Source organism: Rattus rattus, chromosome 1, assembly GCF_011064425.1.
Source record: "Rattus rattus isolate New Zealand chromosome 1, Rrattus_CSIRO_v1, whole genome shotgun sequence".
NCBI classification, from domain to species: Eukaryota; Metazoa; Chordata; class Mammalia; order Rodentia; family Muridae; genus Rattus; species Rattus rattus.
This window is the reverse complement of record NC_046154.1, coordinates 156220332-156244156: the sequence shown is the minus strand read 5'-3', so window position 1 is coordinate 156244156 and position 23825 is coordinate 156220332. Positions and strand designations below refer to the sequence as shown.

Sequence of the window (23825 nt, the reverse complement as noted above, 5' to 3'; positions counted from 1 at the left end):
TCTCATTGTCTAATGAGGGTGGTTGAGAACTAAGCAAATGTGATGTTTGACAGCCATTACAGGTAGGGAAGACAGCTCGTGGGTCAAGAGGGGTGGGGGCCTCGAGGAGCTTGTCTAGGGAGGCGGACACAGATGGATCCCTGAGGCTCAGAATCATCAAGCCTTACAAGGTGGATGTCTTCTCCACGTCTGTGTACCATGGGCAAGCACACATGGAGCACACAGAGATGGGTGACTTAGCTCATGTTTGAGGGTGACGGTAATGGTAAGGGAAGGATTCTCAAAGATCCAAAAGCTTTAAAAGGCCTGGGAGAGGGTAAGAGTTTAACGGGGTTAATTTTGGTGGCCTCTGAATTCCTGAGAGCTAACCCTGGTTCCCAGTACTCTGTGACAAAGGTGCAGCATGGGTAAGACAAGAGATGAACAGCAGATCTTTTGGATATATCTCAATAAGTCATTACTTTGCCCTGACACCATCTTGGGCATCATCCAAGGTGAAATTTCAACTGGTTTACAGTTAACTTCAGAAGCAATAAGGAAGGTACAGCAGATGTATTGTTCTGTGGCACAATGACACATACATTAGTGTCAAATTAATCTTGTTCTAAATTTTACTACATTTCAGTGCTAACTTCTGTTTACTGACTTTGTTGAGATAGACCAGGTTGGCCTTGAAATGTTGGCGATCCCGCCTGACTCCAGTCCTACTACAGGTGCGTGCTACCACAGCCAGCTGCATGTATGACGGTGAAGTGTTAAGGGACGCAGATCAGTGAGTGGCAGGGCTATCATGTGCAAGGCCCTGGGTTCAGTCCCCAGCACCATTAAAACCCTAGTGTCTTCTTCATAGACAGAACAGGAGTTGAGAAGAGAGTCAAAGCCTGAGCCATGCCGTCTAGTTGAATTTATTCTTACTGTCTTTAAAAAAAAAAAAAAAAAAAAAAAGGAGGAGGAGGAGGAGGAAGAGGAAGAAGAGGAGGTTCGGGATGGCAGGAAAGTAACTCATAAACACTGAACAGGAACCAAGACTCCAAAACGTGGGTACTCCTTGTACCCTCAGCCTCAGATCCCTGACAGACTCCCACCCTCCCGGGGTTCCTTTTCAACAAGACACCCAGATCAGCAGCAGAGGTACCTGGGGTCAGCACTCAGACTGTGAACAATGGATGGAAGGGAAAAGTTCAAAAACGGGAGCTGAGAAGGGAAAGGGATGAAGGAGAGAGAGAGCCTCGGCTCTGGAGGACGGAGTCGGGCCAGAGGAGGTGGAAGTGAGCCAGTATGGGGGTGCCCCTCCTGACTGCTGCGGCCCACGCTCCCTGGACCCCAGAGCACCCCATGGTTTGTTCTGCAGTCCACTCCCCTACTCCTGAAGCCTCACAGGCCCAACTCCAAGTCCTCCAGCTCCTCCTCCAGCACCCTCCGCCTTGCCAGCTTCTCCAGCTGCTCTCTGCTGGGCTGGCTGATCTCCCCGGCCTGGATGCGCTGCTGCAGCTCCTCCACCTGTCGCAGCTTCTTCCTTAGGTTCTTGATCTTCTTGGCTTTCTCTGTGGTGGCAGCAGAGTCGGGTGCATCGGAGGCAGCTGGAGGGGTGGCTTGGGGGCCATGGTGAGCACTGGGCGTCTGGGCTGAGTCTCCCAGAGACACCTTATCAAGAGTCCTGCTCAAGGCCTCCGCGTCTTTCTCCTGCTGCTGCCTCCTCTTCTCCTTCCGCTTCAGGTTGCGTTTGGCTGTCTTGGAGAGGCCTGCTTCACCACTGTCAGGTCTGGATGGGGTGACCTGTGTGGTGGCCTCAGGGCTCAGCCCTGGGGGAAGTTCCGGTTTACTCTTGAAAAACTTCACATACTTGTTTTCATAGCTGCAAGAAACAGAGATGCTAAAGCTTCCAGGACTAACCGCAGCCTCACTCCTCCCACCTCACCCCTTCCCATTGCACTCCCGTTTTCTCTGCCCTTCAGGGTCCCTGGTCTGTACCAAAGTTCTAGAACTCAAGGCTCTGGCCCTCTGACTGCTGTCTAGAGATCCTGGAGAAGGGAGGTCAAAGGAACAAGACTAGTTGGGGAAACCCCCACTCACCCCTCAATCCCAGCTCCTTCCTCTCCTGAGACCGTTGTCCCTCCTTCCATTTCTTTCGGGCCCAGGCGATTCATCCCTGAACTCCACGGCATAATACGCTATGCTTGTGTAGGGACCCACTAAAAACCCCTTGTTAAGCCTAACCACGCACACTGGGACCTCCTCTTGGGGCACGTATCCTTCTTTGACCCTCCGCTGCTTGCGCCATGTCCCGTCGGGTCTCTGTGTTGAGGCAATGTACTTGCCTGAAATGACAGAAGTTAAGCTGCAGTTAGTCTCTCGTTTCCAAACACCTTCCAAGGTGAGAGAAGTGTGTGTAAATGTGCACCCATCCTTCCATCCTAATGAAAGACAAGGCTCACTATGTAGACCAAGCAGGCCTTGAACTTGCAATCCTCCCACCTCCACTTCCTGCGTGTTGAGATGAGAGACCACAGCTAAGGCACTTCTCACATCAACTTTCAATCTTCTGCTATTTACTGACTAACTCAGAATCCTTGCCCCCACGGAGCGGCTGCTGCTGCTTCTAAGTAACACGTGAGGCAGACCAGGGAGAGCTGGCTTTCTGAGAATGTACAAGGCAAAGGGAACATCAACAGCAGTAAAGAAACCACACCGTCAGGGGCCAAGGCAAGTACACGGAGAAGAGAAAAGAAGACTGAGGGAAAGATTTTATTCAAAACTTTTAGGAAGATGGATCACCAAGGCATGGGGACACGCGGATGCAAAGGATGCTGGTTCATGTTTTTATTTATGTGCACGTGAGGTGTGTATGCGTGCATACACGGATACAACAAGGTGCCCAGGAAGACAGCAAGAGAACACTCAGAAGTCTACATGGTTCATTTACATGGTGCTGTGCTTGTGCTACAAATGAGCTATACCCCAGCCCCATAAACCTTAGGTTCAGTAGGTAAAGGTCCCAGGAGACCTTAGCTCATTCCCAGAACCAAATGGCGAAAGGAGAGAACAGAACTCTGGCATCACGGGCACATATGCACACACATACACCAAAAAAAAAAAAAAAAAAAAAAAAAAAAAAAAGAAAGAAAAAAATGTACTCAAAATAATTAAATATATTTTTTAAGAGGACCAGAGGCTTCAGCAATTAAAAACACAACCACCCAGCAAAGATATAATACAAACTTTTAAAAGAAGAAAATGGTTAAGACATGATATAGCACTTGGAGGTGATAGAAAAAAGTAAATAGAGACATGGTATTGGGGAGAAGAACTCAGGGGACAAAGAGCTTCTTCTTTCTGTGTTTTTGAGGGAGGAGATAGTGTCCTATATAGAGTTGCTGGCATAGAGCACTGAGCCCTCATGTGCTAGGCAAGGCTCCCAGCAGTACACCAGCTCTTCAGGTGAGTCACACAGGTGATGTCAGGGAATAACAAGAGCCACAGCCACGCTGGGACTGAAGAGGAAGCGGTTAAGGGCTTTGGCTGCTTGTTCAGAGGATCTAGAGGTGAGGCAGAAAGATCTGGAAAAGGCTCAGCTTCAGTTACACAGCAATTTCAAATCCAGCCTAGACTACAAGGGACACTGTCTCAACACATACATATATACACACATACATACATAAATACATACATACATACACACATAAAATAAAATAGGTAAGTGAAACGTGCAAGATGGATTTGAAAGACAAGTTCCCTCTGAAACAACGTTCAGATGGGTAGGGGCTGGAGAGATGACTGAGGGGTTAAGAGCCTCTGTTCTTGCTCCTGCAGAGGACCCACATGGAGGCTTGTAACCATCCGTAGCTCCACTCCAGAGGATCTGACGCCCTCTTCTGACCTCCACAGGCACCAGGCACATACACAGTATACAGACATACATACACATTCAGAACACATAAAACAAGTGTGCAGAAAAGCAAGACTGTATGTAGTGGTGAGGTTGGTCTGGCTGAGCTGAGGAGTGTACTGGAGCAGGGCAGGGGACACGCAGCTGCGGATGCCAGTCCAGGACCTTACCATCGGGCACATGGCATGCGTCATAAATATCTGACATGAGTCCTTTACTGAAAAGATTGTCTTAGGACCTCTAGTAAATGAATAAATCTGTCATCCAGTAGTGTTTTAAATCAGTCTAGCATGAGTGATGCGGAAGTATAAGCCCACATAAACCCTTTCCTCCCACTTTGGTCACGGTGTTTCATGACAGCATTAGAAACCCTAAGACAGGGGTTGGGGATTTGGCTCAGTGGTAGAGCGCTTGCCTAGGAAGCGCAAGGTCCTGGATTCAATCCCCAGCCCTGAAAAAAAAAAAAGAAAAGAAACCCTAAGACACTCTTGCTATGTAGGACTGCACTGAGTGTCAGAGGAGTAAGGGGTCAAATGCTTCACCTCTGGTAGTTAATCCAAACTGCAGCATTTTAACATAAGGGACTCCTTCAAAAGAACAAACCAAAACATTTAAAGTATTATCTATAGATAACTAAATTAAATAAACTTTATAGTCAATGTTATAAGAATGGAAAAACACATCGTTTTAAAAATGACAAATTTTAAACAAGGGTTTGGAGAAATGGCTCAGCAGTTAAAAGCACTATTGTTCCAGAGACCTGAGGGGAGGGAGGGGAGAGGAGAGGGAGAGAGAGAGAGAGAGAGAGAGAGAGAGAGAGAGAGAGAGAGAGAGAGAGAGAGATTGATTGATTGATTGATTTCTGTCCACTGGTGGGTCAGCCATGCTCTGGTGGATTGCCCAGTCTTAAAAGAGTCAGTGCAAACTGGACTCAGTGGGCTATTAAAAAAAAAAAAAAAAGACATCAAGGTGGGAAGAGCTGGATCTAGGAGGAGCTAAAGGGTAGGGATAGGGGGTGGGTGCCATCAATGTATTTATGAACTTCTCAGAGGCTGGAGAGATGCCTAAGCATTTAAGAGCCCTTTATTTATTGCTCTTCTAAAGGATGAGTTGGAATTCCAGCTCCAGGACATCCAATGCCTCTGGTCGCAGAGGGTACCCATACACATGTAGCAAATAGACACACATACACAACTAACAATAAAATACATCCTTAAAAATTTTACACATACATAGTGCATATACATGTCCTCAAGCACATAACACACACATAAACACAATATGTAAAATATTATGTTGTGGCTATAAGATTATAGATATCTTTATTTCTAGTATTTAAGAGAGAAGCAGAGCAGGGGGAGCTCTGAGTTCCAGGCCAGCCTGGTCTACATGGAGAAACCCTGTCTCAAAAAACAAACAAAAAATTATAGATATTTCTAAACAGGGCTGCTCTGGCTACGATCAAACTCTCTGTAGCATTCTTAAAACATATCATTTATTGTGTGTGTTAGTGTATTGTACGTGCACAGGATCACACAGACACAGGCATACACACACACACACACACACACACACACACACACACACACACACACACACACACAGTCGACACTGCGGAGTTATGTGGCTGCAGAGTTTTAACTCAGTCCTTGGGCTTGCATGCCGAGGACTTTTACCAGCCTGTAAGTAATTTTTCTTCCTAAGAATTCCCATTAACTTGTGGCATAATATGGATTTAAAAAAACATTTATTGCTTCACGTTTAAACCTAAATGTCTTGGAGAATGATAACCACATAAAGGAGAGCAACACTACTTTTATTTTTGTTTTTGTTTTATGAGACAGGGTCTTTGAACTCGGAGACCCACCAGAGTGTGCCTCTCAAGTGCTGGGAGTCACCTCACCTGGCTTGAGGGAAATCACTTTTGATCCGGTGATTCATGAACATTTTATGAGGGACACAGTATCCATCAGGATTGGTGGAAGATGACCCGGCTTTACACACATGGGTGTGGTTGAAGGAACAGATACAGGGAGCACTTCAGGTTTCAGGATGTGAGCAAGAGGAGCAAATGTGGGTTCTACAGTCCACAGGGCACACACGTGGAGGAAGGGGACAGGTAAACTTGTCTTTGGCAGACTTAAACTTCTGAGTCTCGACTATTCCTACTCAGCTCCAGCCACTGAAATACTGAAGTTCTCCAGACCCCTCTCTCTATGTTCTATACCTTTTTTTCTTTGCTTTATTGGCCCAAAACACACATTCACTTTTTTCTTCTTTTTTTTTTTTTTTTTTTGGTTCTTTTTTTCGGAGCTGGGGACCGAACCCTGGGTTTTTTGCTTCTTAGGTAATCTCTCTACCACTGAGCTAAATCCCCAACCCACACTTTCACTTCTTCATTATACCCACTATTCTTCAAAAGTGAATTTTAAGTAGTATAAATAAAGTCCCAAGCAGGACAGAGGTGGCACACACCTTTAGTCCTGGTACTCTGAGTCAGAGACAGATAGATCTCTTGAGTTCCAGACCAGCCTGGTTTACAGAGCAAGTTCCTGGACAGCCAGGGCTGCACAGAAAAGACTTGTCTCAAAAAACACAAACAAACAAACAAACAAAAAACAAAATCACACAAACAAACGAACAACCAGTGCCCTTCCTTGGCGTCTTAGGAACTGCACTTGGTGTACGTACAAGACTCCTCCTGTGGCCGTGCTTGCTCTTGTATCTACATAACTGCCCGTTTTGTTAAAAGCAGGGATTTTGTTTCTGAACTTGATGGCAAGGAGTTTTACCAATAAATTAAGTACAGTGCTGAGAGTGACGGTACAAAACTATAGCCCACTTACTCGGGAGGCTGAGGCAAAAGACCAAGAGTTCAACGTGTGCTATATACATCAAGATGCTGTCTGAAAAAACATAGGTGCTGGAGAGTCACCTGGTGGTTAAAAGTGCATTCTGCTCTTGCAGAAAATCCAAGTTCAGTGCTTACTATACAGGTCCTGGCAACTCCAGCTCCAGGAGAGCCAACACCTTCTTCTGGATTTTGTAGATACCTACACACACATGTACACATAAATAAAACTGGGGGAGGACCTCTCACTATGTTGCCAGAACTTCTGGGCTTTAGTGACCTGCCCACTTCATTTTCCCCAATGTCATGACTGTAGCCACCCACTACATGGATTCTAACCACCTTAAGGTTTTTAATTGTTTTTAGTCCAAGGTTGGTTGAATTAGCGGGTGCAGAACCCACAGATACTAAGGAGCAAGTAAGTCATAAGCTATGAATAGAAAAATAGAAATGACCGTTAAGCAGTGTGAAGACCTGACTTAAGGTGGTTTCTATAGACAGTACTGAGAGGAAAAGGCTTTCATTGTGAATGAATCAATGGGAATCAAAGACAGCCAAGGTTTGAACTGGAGAGGACAACAGAAACTGTGGCGGTGGTTTTATGTGGTGCCGCTCACCTGTACACTCTTAACATATCTATAGGAAAGACATAGTAATCACATCTATGCACACATGGATTCTAAACATTATTGAGCACTTACTGTTCCAGTCACTATAAACTAGAAATACAGTAACAAAGCAAGAAAAACTTTGTCTGCTTGTAGCACACTCTAGTAAGATGGTAAAAAAGACACCACAGACAAGCCAGTTACAGTATCAGCTTTACATGTGAGGACAGGGAGAGTTAAAGCCACTAATGCAAAGAAAACAATTTTGTAAAAACAGTTAATCCACCTAGATAAGCAATACTGTACAGAACTGAGGAGAAAGGCACACCCACAAATGTAAGCTATCTGCATGCAGTAGACAGTAACCCTTATCTGAAGGACACATTCCAAACGCCCCAGTGGATGCTGAAAACTACAAGTAGCACTGAATCTGCACACAGGCTGAATATCCCTAATCCAAGAACCTAAACTCTGAAATGCCCCCCAAACTAAAATCCTGATTAACAAGATGCTGTGAGTAGAAAATTTTACATCATCTAACTTCACAACCAAATGTAAGTACAATAAGGACGCTTTATAAAACTAAAATTTCTTCTTCCAGGACAGCCAGAACTAGTAGTGAGGCCTTTTTTTTTTTTTTAAAGATTTATTTCATGTATATGAGTACACTGTAGCTGTCTTCAGACTCACCAGAAGAGGGCATCGGCTCCCATTACAGATAGTCACTGAGCCATCACATCTTTCCAGCCCCCTTGTTTTTATGGAGGGCTCAGTGGTTAAGAGCACTGACTGCTCCTCCAGAGGTCCTGAGTTCAATTCCCAGCAACCACATGGTGGCTCACAAGCATCTGTAATGGGAGCCAATGCCCTCTTCTGGTGAGTCTGAAGACAGCTACAGTATACTCACATACATTAAATAAATAAATAAATATATAAAAAAAAATAAATTAAAACAAGGCCCAGCATGGTGGTGCACACCCTTAATCCCAGCACTCAGAGGCAAACAAAGTATGTGGGTCCCCGTGAGTTCAAGGCCATCCTGGTCTACATTAGGGAGTACCAGGATAGCCAGGGCTACACAGAGAAACCCGGACTCGATAAATAAATAAATACGTAGACTATTATCAAGTATATATGAAACTTGAGTGAAAGCTGGTGTATCTCATTCCCAAGATAGCTATGCAAGTATATATTATATATGCAAGCATTCTAAATCTGAAAAGTCCAAAGCCACTTTGATCCCAAGCATTTTGGAGAAGGGATACTTACCCTGCGTACTCTTTTCTCCTTTACTGACAAACCTATGATAAAGCAATTACTCTATAAATCACAAATAACAATAAAATAGAATGACTGTGAGATACACCTTAATAAACATTACATAAGAATGGTATCTCTAAATACTGTACTATACTGTATTTTTGATTGTCATTCAGCCATGGGCAACTGACACCGTAGACAAAAAGATACAACTTTGTAGCTGACAGTGAGCACGGCGAGGCAGAAGCTTCTTCAATGACCCCAGGTGTGAAGGCCTCAGAGATACACATGACAAAGGAGCACCCACTCTCTGCTATCTTGGTTGCAGCCTCTGGCCTTGGTGTATCCAAGGGTGAAGTCAAACAGAAGAGAGAGATCTGGCAACTCCCACACAGAAATGAAAACCGAGGGCAGAGTATCAGGACTTTCAGACAACTCTTGCAGTCAGAAACTACAGACCAGGGACTGCTGCCATAGAGAATTTTAAATCTTGTTATTTCTCCACATTGGATGGGTGCCATCCTTAAACTATTTTTTTTTTAACTCTACTAGCAATAAAAACTTTCTTTTCATTTTATTTTTCTTTTCTTTTCTTTTTTTTTCTCCGGAGCTTGGGACAGAACCCAGGGCCTAGCAAGCGCTCTACCACTGAGCTAAATCCCCAACCCCTTCTTTTCATTTTAATTTTTGTACGGGGAGTGCCTTGATTGTGTGTGTGTGTGCCCCATGTGCCTGGTGCCTGCAGAGGTTAGAAAGTAGTGTCTGATTCTCTGGAACTGGAGCTTCAGATACATACAAGCAGCCGTGTGGGTGCTGGGAATCGAACCCAGAGTCTGTGCAAGAACAGTGAGTGCTCCTAACAACTAAGCTGACTAATTCTCAAGATGAACAGGGTCCTGATCAAAGAGTCACAGCGAGGCAATAAATAGTAACAGGGGGGGGAGGAGGAGGAGGAGGAGGAGGAAGAGGGGAGGAGGAGGGGGAGGGGAGGAGGAGGAGGAAGAGGAAGAGGGGAGGAGGGGAGGGGGGGGAGGGGAGGGGGGGGAGGAATCGAGGCTTGGGAGGATCCCACAGGACCTGGAAGTTGCCTGGTAGAGAAGAAAGTCTCCGGGACCTGCCACAAGGAAAGAGGCCCAGGTCACACACAGATCTGCACTTGGCAGGATCTCGGGACTAACAACTCTAAGACCTGGGGCAGTTTCTTTTTCCTTTTTCAAAGGTTTGGTTTTGTTGTTGCTGCTATTAAGAGATATTTTTAAACTATATGTAGGTGTGTGCCTGCACGCAGATATATGCACATGAATGCAGATGCCCATAGAGATCAGAAGCCCTGGGTTCCCCTGGAGTTGGAGTTAGAGACTGTTACGAGCTATCTGATGTGGGAGCTGAAAACCAAATTCAGAATCTCTGAAGAACAGTCAGTGCTCTTAACCGCTGAGCCATCTCTCCAGGCTTATCGCTTTTAATTATGTCTATATTTGTGAGGATGCACACACGACTGCGGGTGCTGCAGAGGCCTGAGGTGCTGGGTCCCTCTGGAGCTAGAGTTAACAAATGGTGGGAGTTAAACCTGGGTCCTTGGGAAAACCAGCATGTGCTCTTAACCGCTGAGCCACCTCTCCAGGCCCTGGATACAATTTCTAAAAAAGAAAAAAACAGAGCCAGTGAGACTGCTGGGTGGCCAAAGCTGCCTGCTGGACCTGACCATCTGTCTGATCCCATGAGTGTATAAGGTGGAGGGAGAGAACTGATACCTGTAAGCTGCGCTCTTATTGCCACAAATGCACTATAGTAAGTCCTCCTCCTCCCAATATAACATAAGAAGGTAAATTAATTATAATCATTGTAAGAAGAGTGTCCAGGTTAGAGAAATGATCATTATTGTTCTCAAGGAAGAACGACAGCATTGTCAGGAAATACTCCAAGCAGGGACAGCACTGTGCCATGGGAAACAAGAGCCTAGAGTTACAAGGTGTTAAAGTATATGAAGGGGCAGGTGTTTAATATGCATAGATACTATAGATGACTTGAAACAGCTTTTTTTTTTTTTTTTTTCGGAGCTGGGGACCGAACCCAGGGCCTTGTGCTTACTAGGCAAGTGCTCTACCATTGAGCTAAATCTCCAACCCCAGGTTATAGCTTTTTTTTTTTTATAGTGGTGGTGCAGACCTTTAATCTCAGCACTGGGGAGGCAGTGGCAGGTGAATCTCTGTGAATTTGAGGCCAGCCTGGTCTACAAAGTGACTGACTGGGCTACTACACAAAGAAATCCTCCTATCTTGAAAAACAAACAAACAAACAAACAAACAAAAAAAGAAAACAGCTTTTTTGCTCATCTGAAATCCTTATTTATCTTGTAAGAATAAAGCTTCAAGAAAGTACAGTGGCCTGAAGTCAGATTATGAGTGGATTAAACATGACACATTCTGGTAAGCCAACAGGAAACCACTACACTAAGTACTGTAGGATCATCAGTCCAGGTGGGAGACTGAGGCAGAAGACTGCCGCAAGCTGAAGTGCAGCCTGAGGAACACGGAACAAGACTGCACATATCAAACCCTCCTCATGACTGATGCACACAGACACACACACACACAGACAGACATCACTCACACACAGACATCACACACAGACATCACACACACAGACAGACATCACTCACAAACAGACACACACAGACATCACTCACACACAGACACACACAGACATCACACACACACAGACATCACACACACACACCACACAGACACACAGACATCACACACACACACATCACACACACACACACAGACATCACTCACACACAGACACACACAGACACAGACACCACACAGACACACACCACACAGACACACACACACACACAGACATCACACACACACACACACACACAGACATCACTCACACACAGACACACACAGACATCACTCACACAGACACACACAGACATCACTCACACAGACACACACACACAGACATCACACACACACACAGACAGACATCACTCACACAGACACACACAGACATCACACACACACACCACACAGACACACACAGACATCACACACACACACAGACATCACACACACACACAGACAGACATCACCACACAGACACACACAGACATCACACACACACACCACACAGACACACACACACATCACACACACACACACACATCACACACACACACACACAGACATCACACACACAGACACACACAGACATCACTCACACAGACACACACAGACATCACACACACAGACATCACACACACACACACCACACAGACACACACAGACATCACACACACACACACACAGACACAGACATCACTCACACACAGACATCACACACACACACCCCCCCCCACACCCACACACCGACACACACACATCACCACACACACACACACACATCACACACACACACACACCACACACACACCACACAGACACACACAGACATCACACACACACAGACAGACATCACACACACACACACACAGACACACACACACACACCACACAGACATCACACACACACACACCACACAGACACACACACACACACACACACAGACATCACACACACACACAGACATCAAACACACACACACAGACATCACTCACACAGACACACACAGACATCACACACACAGACATCACACACACACACCACACAGACACACACAGACATCACACACACACACACACAGTGTGTGACATCACTCACACACAGACATCACACACACACACCACACAGACACACACAGACATCACACACACACACACACCACACAGACACACACAGACACACATACACACACACACAAAACACACACCACACAGACACACACAGACATCACACACACACAGACAGACATCACACACACACAGACACACAGACATCACACACACACACACCACACAGACACACCACACAGACACACACAGACATCACACACACACAGACAGACATCACACACACACAGACACACAGACATCACACACACACACCACACACACACACCACACAGACATCACACACACACACACCACACAGACACACACCACACACACACACAGACATCACACACACACACACCACACAGACATCACACACACAGACATCACACACACACAGACACACACACACACTCTCACACACACACACACACACACACACACACACACACACGCTCTCACACTCACGGTGGAGATGTAGGTTTAACCTGGCAATGTATTCTGACAACCCTAGAATTCAAGAGGTGTTAGAGGAAAGAGAATCAGGAGCAAAGCCACACTTGGCTATGTAAGACCCAATTTTGAATATAAAACAGTGAAACAATAATTTTTTTAAAGATTTATTTATTTTATGTATATGCATACACTGTCTTAACATTAAAAAATTATCAGGGGCTGGAGAGATGTCTCAGTGGTTAAGAGCACTGACTGCTCTTCCAGTGGTCCTGAGTTCAATTCCCAGCACCACATGCTGGGATTAAAATTGTGTGTGCCACTAAAGTCTGACTAAATCTTCAAAAGTTAATTAAGCTCAGGCCTGAAATTCCAGCTTTCAGGAAGTTGAGGCAGGAAGACTACTGCCGTGAGTGCAAGGCTAGACTGACTTAAAGAGACCTTATCTTAAACCATGACAAGTAAGAGGATTGTGTATCATGAGACAGGGTCTTATGTAGCCCAGGTTGGCCTCAAACTTGTGGAGCTGAGGGTGACCTTGAATTTATGGTTGTTCTGCCTTTGCCCCCTCAGTTCTAGGATTACAGATGTGTATCCCACAAGCTGGCTAATGCTGAATCCAAGGATTGTGCAGGCCAGCCAAGTTCTCCACCAAGCTGCGTACCGAGCACACAGGTAATAAGTATCCTTAAGTATCTAAGCAGAACAAATATAAATCTATGTCAATTCCCAAAAGAGTAGCAGCAATTACAGGGCTCCATATTTACAGGGATCTTATTTAATTTTCATAACCACGAAATATTCGTTTCACGTATGATGAGAAATTCATTGACATTCCAAGTTACAAATAGTGAACAGTATCACAAACTAAAATCAAAACTGTGAACAAGGGCTGTAGCACTGTTACTATACACTGGCCCTGGCACCGTGGCCAGCAAGTAAAGGTGGTTTTGGCCAAGCCTGGCACATAGTGGGAAGAACTGAGTCCCTTAAGTTGTTTTTTGACATCCATGAGAGCATAATCACTCACTTCAAATACAGATAAATACATAAGTGTAATACAAAAAAGTTTAAACTTACTACTAATCAAAGGAAATAGAAATGAAAAAACAAAACAAAAGCCAGGGGCTGGGGAGACGGCTCAGCTGGTGAAGCGCTTCCTACACAAGCACAAGAAATCTAAATCCCAGCACAGCCGTACATGCCTGCATTCGCAGGGCCAGGGAGACAGAGACAGAGGCTCTACCCCACCTGCTCAGCAGCCAGCCTAGCTGTACAGAGCTGTACAGAGCCTTGTCTGAGAAACAAAGTGGAGCTGGGCGTGGCACTGCATGTTCTCAGCCCAAAGCAGGGAGCGGAGACGGGCGATCCTGTGCATTTGAGACCAGCCTGGTCCAACAGTAGGTTCTAGGCCATCCAAGCCTACTGAGTGAAGTCTCGGAAAAAAAAAAAAAAAGGGTGTGTGTGTGTGTGTGTGTGTGTGTGTATGTGTATGTGTATGTGTGTGTATGAGAAAGTAAGTCAGAGGGTAGACCTGGAGGGGGATAAAGTCTGGACTGTAAAAAAAGGTCAAAGAAAAAAAAGAGAGGATACCCAAGGTCAATGACCCCGCCCTTTACACACACGTGCATACACACCCACTAATATGTGTAACACAGAAACACATAAGAAAAAAATTCGAATCCAGCAAACTCATATATGCTTTGTATAGAGCAAAGAAGCTAACAGTCTCACCACCGCACACCTTGTCACGAGCAGTACTCCCAAAGGCTGACAACTACTCTGTGCTTGCTCTGGCAGGGCACACACGGACAGTATAGAGATATATCCCAGGGTATCTGCACAAGGATGCAAATTCACAAAGCATTTCATGTTTAAAGAATAGGGTATGGGCTGGAGAGATGGCTCAGCGGTTAAGAGCACTGACTACTCTTCCAGAGGTCCTGAGTTCAATTCCCAGCAACCACATGGTGGCTCACAACCATCTGTAAAGAGATCTGATGCCCTCTTCTGGTGTATCTGAAGACAGCGACAGTGAGTGTACTTATATACAATAAATAAATTTAAAAAAAAAAAAAGAAAAAGACAGTCCTCAGCTCCGAAAAAAAAAAAGAAAAAGAAAAAGAACACTTGTTGCTCTTGCACAGGACCCAAGTTCAGTTCCCAGTGGCCAAAACCATCCATGACCCTAGCTCCAAGGAGGGACCCAACAGACATACAGGGTACACATACATACCTACAAGAAAAGCACTCATACACATAAAGTAAAATAAATTTAAAAATAAACAAAAATAAGCTTTAGAAACTTTTTTCTTTCTGCTGGCCTAGGCTAGCTCCAGAGTCATAAGGTCAAGTGATCCTCTTGGCTCACCCTCCTGAAATGCTAAGACTCCAGATGTGAACTACCATACCCGGCCTAGTGAGTTGTTTCTGCATTACTAGGGACAGACCTAGGACCTCATATATAGCAGGTTAAGTGTTCTATAGCCACATCCCCAGCTGAAGAACTTTTAATTAGCAAATATTAACATGAAGTGAAAAAGGAGGATACAAACAAATGTACAAGGTACTTGAATCAACCATGATTAAAAATATGGTACTTGGGGGTTGGGGTTAGCTCAAGCGCAAGACCCTGGGTTCGGTCCTCAGCTCCGGAAAAAAAGAAAAAGAAAAAAAAAAAAAATGGCACATGCCTGTAATTCTAGCAGTCACAAGGAAGAGGATAATTGCAAGCTGAGTCAGCCTGATCTAGATAGCAAGAACCAGGCTAGCCAGAGCTAGAGAAGGAGATCCTGTCTGAAATAACAATGATGGAAGGGAAGGAAGGAAGGGACCTGCCAAACACAACAGTAAGCACGAGGATAAACGATGTGCCCGTGAGCCAGGCGCAGCACGGACCTGTGACCTCACTACTCCACAGTCCGAAACACGAGCATCACCTGAGCGCAGTGGAGGGCAAGCTGGATGTAGTGTGGCACGTCTTCAGTCCCAGCATTCAGAAGCAGAGGCAGGCAGATCTCCGAGTACAAGGCCAGCCTGGTCTACACAGAGTTCCATTTCCAGGACAGCCAGGGCTACATAGAGAGGCCTGTCTGAAACAAACAATGAAGCAACGGCAGGCTGGAAGCCAAGAGGGAGGCAGAGCTGAGTGACACAAATCCTGCCTAAACGCTCCAGCCCTTGGCATCACAAGCTCCCCACCCTGCCCATAAGTAGAGCAGAGATGTGTGAACTATGAAATAAATGAATACTCACTAACCCTAATAAAATAAATATCAGCAAAATGATGTTAAGTAAATAACTGAATGAGCATGTGTGTGCACTCACACCTGTAAATCTAGCAGTTGGAAAGCTAAAATAGGAAAACGACTGTGAGTTCAAGGACAGCCTGAGCTTCCTAAGTGAATTCCAGGATAGCCTGGTCTACCAAAACAAAAAACAAGGTTAGAAAGAAGAGCCCAAATAATCTGTCCTTAAAAGGAAAGCCTAGGGGCTGGAGAGGTGGCTCAGTGGTTAAGAGCACTGACTGCTCTTCCAGAGGTTCTGAGTTCAATTCCCAGCAACCACATGGTGGCTCACAACCATCTGTAATGGGATCTGATGCCCTCTTCTGGTGTGTCTGAAGACATCTACAGTGTACTTATATATAATAAATAAATAAATCTAAAAAAAAAAAAAAAAGGAAAGCCAAATACCTTTATCCTTACCTGGGCTCACAGTGACCGATAGCCTCCATTAAACATGAGGTGGGGGTGGGAAGATGATAAGTACCAACTGCTCCTCTAGAGGACCAGAGTTCAATTCCCAGCACCCACGGCAGCTGACAATTGCCCATACAGGCAGTTCCTGGGAATCCAATGCCCTTTGTTGGGCACAGGAAGTAGACAGACACATGTCCAGACAAAACCTCCATATACATAAAAATAATTTTAAATGAGGAAAGGTAAACTTTTACAGTGGAAAAACTTTATAAACACTACTTCAGACGATATCAGTGTTACTATACACAAGGTTGGGGAAATCAATGCTATCTTATAACCTGTAACCTGTATGGTCTTCCTCCATAGTTTCTATTGTTTTCCTCCAAACCCAACTAGTTTAAACCAGGATGGTGACATACACCTGGGATACTAGCACTCAGTAGGCTGAGGAAAGGTAGCTCCAGAGGTCAAGACCTCCCTGGACTCGACTGTGTTTCATACACACCTGGGAGAGGTGGCTCTGGGTAAAGGCCCTGCTGTGGGAGCAAGCACAGCACCTGATTTAAAACCCTCACTACCGCTGGGCTGGCGAACCGGCTCCTCACAGTCAAGATCACGAGTTGCTCTCACGGAGGACCCCGGTTTAATTCCCAGCGCTCATGTGGCAGCTAACAACTATATTCTGACTACAGACACCAAACACGTATGTAACGTATGTTGGCAAAACACTCAAACATACTAAAATATGCTTAAAAGCATCACTAGCATGCAAGTAGAAAGGCAGGTATGGCCATACGCACCTGTGACCCAACAAGAGACCCTGTCACTAGGGAGTGGCAGAAAGAACAAGACACCGGACGGCCTCCTCGGGCCTCTGAAATCATGAACGGACAGATACTCACACATGTACACCCCCACAAAAAAGCCCAAAAGGTAATCGAGGACAAGAAAAGTGCGAGAAACTATCATTAAGGAGGCATGAGACCTACATGCTAGATGAGAGACGACATGGAACCTACATGTGATGACATTCTAGATGAGAGACATGAGACCTACAAGTAATGACATACTAGACATGGGACCTACATGTGATGACATGCTAGATGAGATCCTGGATCAGAAAAAAAAATTATAAAAAGTCCTTCCTTCCTTCCTTTAAGGCAGTATAGATCACGCTGTCCTTAAACTCAAGAGGTAAGACTGTCTCTACCTTCTTATTGCTGGGATTATAGCCTGGGCTACCACCCCCAGCTTAAGGAAGTTTCAGTAATTTGGGTTTGTGTTTTTGCTTGGTTTTTGGAGACAAGGTCTATGTAACCCAGGCTGGTCTCAAAGTGTAGGGCTCTGTCTCTACCTCCCAAGTGCTGGGAACCAGGTATAACCACCATGCCTGGCCTGAATAACCTTTGACTTTACCTAATAATAACATACTGATACTGGTTAGCTTACAGTAAGAAATATACTTTATCAATATAAAGTGCTAGTAAAAGGGAAAAGATGTAAGGTATATAGGAATTCTTTGAACCATCTTCTCAACTGTTCTAAAAATCTGAAACTGTTCTGAAAAACCAAGTCTATATCATCTCATTGCTTCAGAATAAATAAAATCTACCAAAATCTTTTTTTTCTTTTCTTTTCTTTTTTTTTTTTCTTTTTTCTTTTTTTTTTCGGAGCTGGGGACCGAACTCAGGGCCTTGCGCTTGCTAGGCAAGCGCTCTACCACTGAGCTAAATCCCCAACCCCATACCAAAATCTTAAAAAGAGACAAAAAGGTTGCTCTAGAGTTGGCTAGGAAAGGATGCCCATAACAGGAAATAACACTGGAAAGCTCAGAAAAGGTGAATCTGAAAGGTACAGCCAAGAGTTAGACATTCAGCATTAGAAAAGAAAAAGGCGTAGGCAACACAGGAGAGGAAGCACTGGGGATAACAACCACAGTCAAGCAACAGACTGGTGAGACCTGACATTCCACAGGAGACAAGCACTAGGGATGACAACCACAGTTCAGCAACAGACCAAGAGAGATGCAATAGAAGAAATCTGGACTTAACAGTGCAGCCCACGCGCATAATCCCAGTGCTCAAGCGGCTGTGAAGGAAGGCAGGAGGAAAGGAGGTGACGGATACCTACCTGGCCGTAGCTCAGAGACGGAAATGACAGGCTTTAATTTTCCAATGACATAGAAAGTAAGGGTATTTGCCTCAAAAGGAAGAGGTTTGGAAACAAGCTGGTAAGACAGTTGCAGGAGGATTTAGGACACCAGGAAGCAGGAATTGGCAAACACTGTGACACTGATAGAAGTTAATACTGAATCTTTTAACTTCTGACTTTCCTTTCTAGTAATATATTACAGCCTAAAACCAGAAACTAAGAAAAGAGTCGGTGGATATCATTCAAGATGACGACGACAGCCATGTACAGTACTGAACTGAATGCCTGCAATTCAGGCATAGGAGGTGGGGACAAGAACAGTTCAAGGAAAGCCTGAACTGTAAGAGACTCTACCTAAAACAGCCAAAAACAAAAAGAAAACAAACAAACAAACAAACAAAAAAAGCAGTAAGGGGGGGAGGGTAAGGGTACGGCTTGGAAGTTAAAGCACTTGCCACCCTGCACACGACCGTAAGGACCAGAACAGACAGCTCACCAGCATCCTCGGACACACTGTGGGTTGGCGGCCTGCCTACAATCCCAGCACTTGGGAGACAGAGCCAGGATCCCAGGAGCACCTAGCTAGACTAACTGAGTCACCAAACTCTGGGTTACAGGGAAAGATCTTGTCAGATATAAGGAGGTGTGGCAGGGGGAGGGGGGGGTCAAGGAAAACACTTGACATCAACATCTGGCCTCCACATGCATGTGGACTGCACCCACACATGCACGTGCACACAGGCAAGTACACACATTCACACACATGGAACCAGGAAACCTAAAGAGGGCAAAAAGCTGCCTCTGTGGACTTGAGACAGTCAAATGGCGACTGGTGAGGAGGCTAAAGCGAAGGGGAATACCTGAAAGGAAATGTGTCACAGATGAGGTCCAGGTTGTAGTAATCCTGAGGTGTAGCTGAAAATACAAAGGTACGTCAATGATCTCGTGCTCAGGAAGTAGGGAGTTCAGAGTATTCCCAAGCTGCTACAGACAGAATAACAACAAAAATAAAAACAAAAGGGCTAGAGAGTTGGCTCAGGGATTAAGAGTGGCTACTGCAGAGGACTGAGGACTTGGGGGTTTGATTCCCAGTACTGACTTACACTGGCTTCTAACTACAACTCCAGATCTAATACCTCTTCTGACTTCTGTGGTCACCAACCACACAAATGATGCACAGACATACACACAGGCAAAACAATCACACACATAGAATAAGTCTTTAAAAAACAAATACCAAAAACCCCATCATCTGTGGGCAGTAGACAGGAACACTGCTATTTTGCTACAATAGCATTTGAAAAGCAGAGAAGCAAAAGAACAGCTCACTTTCCTTTTCTACGGAGCCACAAAGAACAGAAAACATCTCTGTGGCAGGGCAGGGGCCAGATGGAACACGTACATAAAAAGAATAAGAAGCTTTTGCTGCAAGCTGCCTGTCATGGTAGTACACGCCTTTACTCCCACAACAAGGGAGGCAGAGGCAGGTGGATCTCTACACAGTGAGCTCCAGGCCAGCCAGGGCCACATACAGAGACCACACCTGGGGACTGGAGGAGGTTAAAGAAAAAAGTTGCTTTTTAAAGGTTGGGCACAGTGGTGCACGCCTTTGATCCCAGGGACTGAGAGGCAGAGACGTGTGGTCTGCATTGGGAGTTCCAGACCAGGTAAGGGCACATAGTGAGAGCCTGTCTTTAAAAAACAAGACAAAACCAGTAGTTTTTCTACCTACTGAGTAGAGAACAGAAGGCAACACTGCTACAACGCTTTGGAATGCAAGAACGGGGAAAGGTGGCAGAAAATCAAGTTGTCATTAAGTATTATAAAACAGGAAGTCTACTTAATAAGTAACATATAAAGCAAACCAAGAAGCATACATGGCACACTTTAAAACACATGGTGCATTACCGCACAATCACAGAATCACTTCTACAAAACCCTAGAGTCAGTGACCACACATGAAGACCAAAATGAGGGCTACAAAAACAGTTACCAGGTGCTTGCACTGAGTTTTTCAAATGTCTCTCTTATAACTATTTGATCACTCTTAGTCAACATTGCACATTATTCCAAAGACAAGGCAATTACAAACAAGACAAAAACATAAAACTGATTCTCAGTTTCCACACACAAACAGCAGACTTAAACATTTCAGACAGCTGGAATGAAATTCTACTCAAACTTTAAGAAATAATGGGGTTCTCTCAATTGTCAAAGATGTTGAGAGGAAGGCCAGTAGATACTTTCCTGTTTGTTTTCTCTCACTTTAAATGGAAAACTCCATTAGTGAGAAAAGTCAAGCTGAAAGTTAAATTCCTCTTCCCTTCACACCTCTTGGATTTCAGTGACACTTCCTCCCCCACCCCCAAACAAATGAAGACCGGGCAAAGAGTGAGGAAAGCACTATGTAGCAATGAGATCATCAGCAGATACAGCTCGGAGAAAAAAGAATGGAGACAGGGAAGGGTAGAGAGCAGGTATAACAGTAAGAGATGGGGGAGGGGGGAAGAAGGCTGGAATTGGAGGGAACTGATAGTGCAGGAGCCCGTAATGCTGGAGAACCCTGAAAAGGTACGGGACTCCAACAACTAGAAATAGCTGAGGCTCCTAAGGGTCCCGGAGCAGGGGACATTGAAGGACCCCAGGGTTTGGGAGACCGGAAGCAGAGACCCCCCCCCAGACACGAGACCAGAAGGGGGCGCAGGTAATAACCCAAAGGAATGAATGGAGAAAGCGATACGGGGACGTGGCAAAGGAGGAGCCCCGGGATGGGCGTGGCACAAACCCTTTTCCAAGTTTGAACCCCTAACCCAAGAATCCCGAGAGAAGCGGCTCCCGGATTCCCGAACTCACCGCCGGTCTCGTCAGTTACATAGGGAGTCGCCATCTTGAGAACCCTAACCACTTCCGGCGTGAGCGGACTGGGGTCCCGCCCCCTCCCCGCCGGAAGTGGAGTTCTCATCATAGCAAGCCACCATTTTAATCTTAAAGAGAGACTGCACCATTTCTTTGACTCGGGAGGCGGAAAAGGGGAGTGTAGACGCTCATTGTCGTGGGCTCTTTTACTACCACCGATACCACTGTTGACCTCCTGATGTATATAAAACAATCCTCTGGATTCGAAGAGAAGTTCCTACATAAGCCTTACTCCAGACAGTCCTCTCAGGCTCAAGGCCCAGTAGAAAAGCTGGTAAAAGAGGAAAGGAAGATGCAAGGCCCGTAGCCTGCACCAAATTCCAGGGCGCTCGTTGGCACGAGCAGAAGAGTCTCAGGGGTTCAGGGGATGCACGAAAACCCCGACTAACACTTAAGGTGGGCAGGTCTACTTCGCCTGTCGATCACTCTCTGCCGCCCAGCTTAACTGAACAGAGACCTAGGAAAAGAGCGCGCAAAGATCGGCGCGCAAAGATCGGTCGATCACCTGTGCCCGTGGCCTCAGGGGTGCTGGAAGTTTTCATGACTGAGTTGGCGAGCAGCCCTGGGGATTCAGCGGCGAGGTAACTTCTTAGCCTGCTGCTCAGTAGTGGACCCTCCGGGTCAGAGGGCACAGAGTGAAGGCTTTAGGGCGGACCCAGTCAGTATTCTAATTAGCCGCGCCCAACACCTCGGATTAGCTTCGGCTACCACAAGCAGTTCCACCCTTAAATCTATAGGGACTGTGAAGCCACTCCCTTTGTTAGGTTGTGCCCTGTAGGGAACCTTGTTCTTCAAAGGAACGCCTTAGTCCCGTCCCTATCTCTCCCTTCCCCCTTCAGCAACTTAGTTCCTTTGGGGCTAGGTCCTGTTAAACTTGTTTCCTCTTCTGTCAGGAAGGTGCTGGCTCAAGCTCCTCTCCTTAGGTGTCAGACTCTGCCCTCCTCCTACAAAGCTTTTCCTTAACTCTTTCACCCTCTTCTATTGCTCAACGTCCAACAGTGATGGGGAAAATTGAGAAGGGGAAAAGGTTAGTGACTACCTCAGCAATAGACAATATGTTTCACTTTAAAACAAAACAAAAGGAGGGAAAAACTGATTAAAAAACAAAACAAAACAAAAAACAGGCTGATAACCTCAACAAAGTTTTCAAGAACTCACGCATTGCCTTCCTTACAGTTCTCCCAGCTCTGATCTCTCTCCTTGGGCTCCAATTCAAGTTTCAAAATGACTTTAACGCTATTTGCATGTACTACATGTTATTACAAGTGTTTACTTCTTTTTTTTCTTTTTTTCCGGAGCTGGGGACCGAACCCAGGGCCTTGCGCTTCCTAGGTAAGCGCTCTACCACTGAGCTAAATTCCCAGGCCCAAGTGTTTACTTCTAATCCTTCACTGTGTGTGTGTGTGTGTGTGTGTGTGTGTGTGTGTGTTCACCCATGCCCTTGCTTCCTCTTGCTTGTGTGTACGGTGGGAGGAGGTATGCTGGAACCTAGAGTGTAGCGGAGTGTAGTTAGCATAGCTAGCATAAGTCAGACAATCATTCTGGCCAGTGAACTTCACCCTAAGCCCACCAGCCCCTATCTGTTCATTCATCGATTGTACTTCAGTTCTGTCTCTCTAGTAACCTTTCCTCAGAGAGGAAAAGGAGATGAGAACATGGAATGGTGCCTCTGAAAATTAGTGAGGGAGGTGCATGATTTGAACTATTTCAAGAGCAGTCTCTACAACTCTCCACGGACCTGCTCAGTGAGGGGAAATCCTAATGTGACCTGTTTACTCTTTAATCTCTGGACACTCCCCCACCACTGTACCCCTCAGACATCCTGCCCCCATCTCTGCAGGTTGGCAGGAAGTGAAACTCAATTGTCTGTTCAGTAGACTGGCCCTGGACCCAGCCCTGGGCCCCGGATGTGTACCCCCACCCAGAGGAAGAAGAGGCTGGGAAAACAGGCTTGTTTTTTCCTTTCCCTTTGTTCATTGCGGTTTCTTTCTCTCTGACTTGTATGATGTGGTTGATTAAAGAGATGAGCACCTGGAACTAGAGGCATCAAACGCCTCCTCTGTGGACGTTTCTCTCCTTTCTTCCCCCACCCCCACCAACAACTGACTTGGAGTATGGCAAAGCACAGATCCTAAATAAGGCACAAAGATGCAACAGTAAGACTGAGTTCCTCTTAACCCTTATTGGAGAAATCATATTCCAATGGTGGCTTTTTTTTTCAATGTAGGAGAGTCTTTAATTTTATTCAAGGAT

The 23825-nt window shown here is 45.5% G+C and overlaps 1 protein-coding gene across 7 annotated transcripts; it reads right to left on the bottom strand.

The window, feature by feature from the left end:
• Window positions 1–781: 781 nt before the first annotated feature.
• Pym1 (PYM homolog 1, exon junction complex associated factor) lies at window positions 782–22284 on the bottom strand. 7 transcript variants are annotated; one of them, XM_032909227.1, is made up of 4 exons: window positions 21510–22026; window positions 19517–19571; window positions 2225–2318; window positions 1745–1855 (listed from the first exon to the last, which is right to left on the bottom strand). In XM_032909227.1, exons 1-4 carry the CDS (start codon window positions 21619–21621, stop codon window positions 1850–1852), a joined length of 267 nt encoding a protein of 88 aa, XP_032765118.1. In that variant the 5' UTR covers window positions 21622–22026; the 3' UTR covers window positions 1745–1849. The 7 variants fall into 7 exon arrangements, with proteins under 7 accessions (XP_032765114.1, XP_032765115.1, XP_032765112.1 ...); XM_032909223.1 differs by lacking the exons at window positions 19517–19571; window positions 21510–22026 and adding an exon at window positions 22078–22276 and having other exon boundaries at window positions 782–1855; XM_032909224.1 differs by lacking the exons at window positions 2225–2318; window positions 21510–22026 and adding an exon at window positions 22078–22284 and having other exon boundaries at window positions 951–1855.
• Between the last annotated feature and the right edge of the window lie 1541 nt (window positions 22285–23825).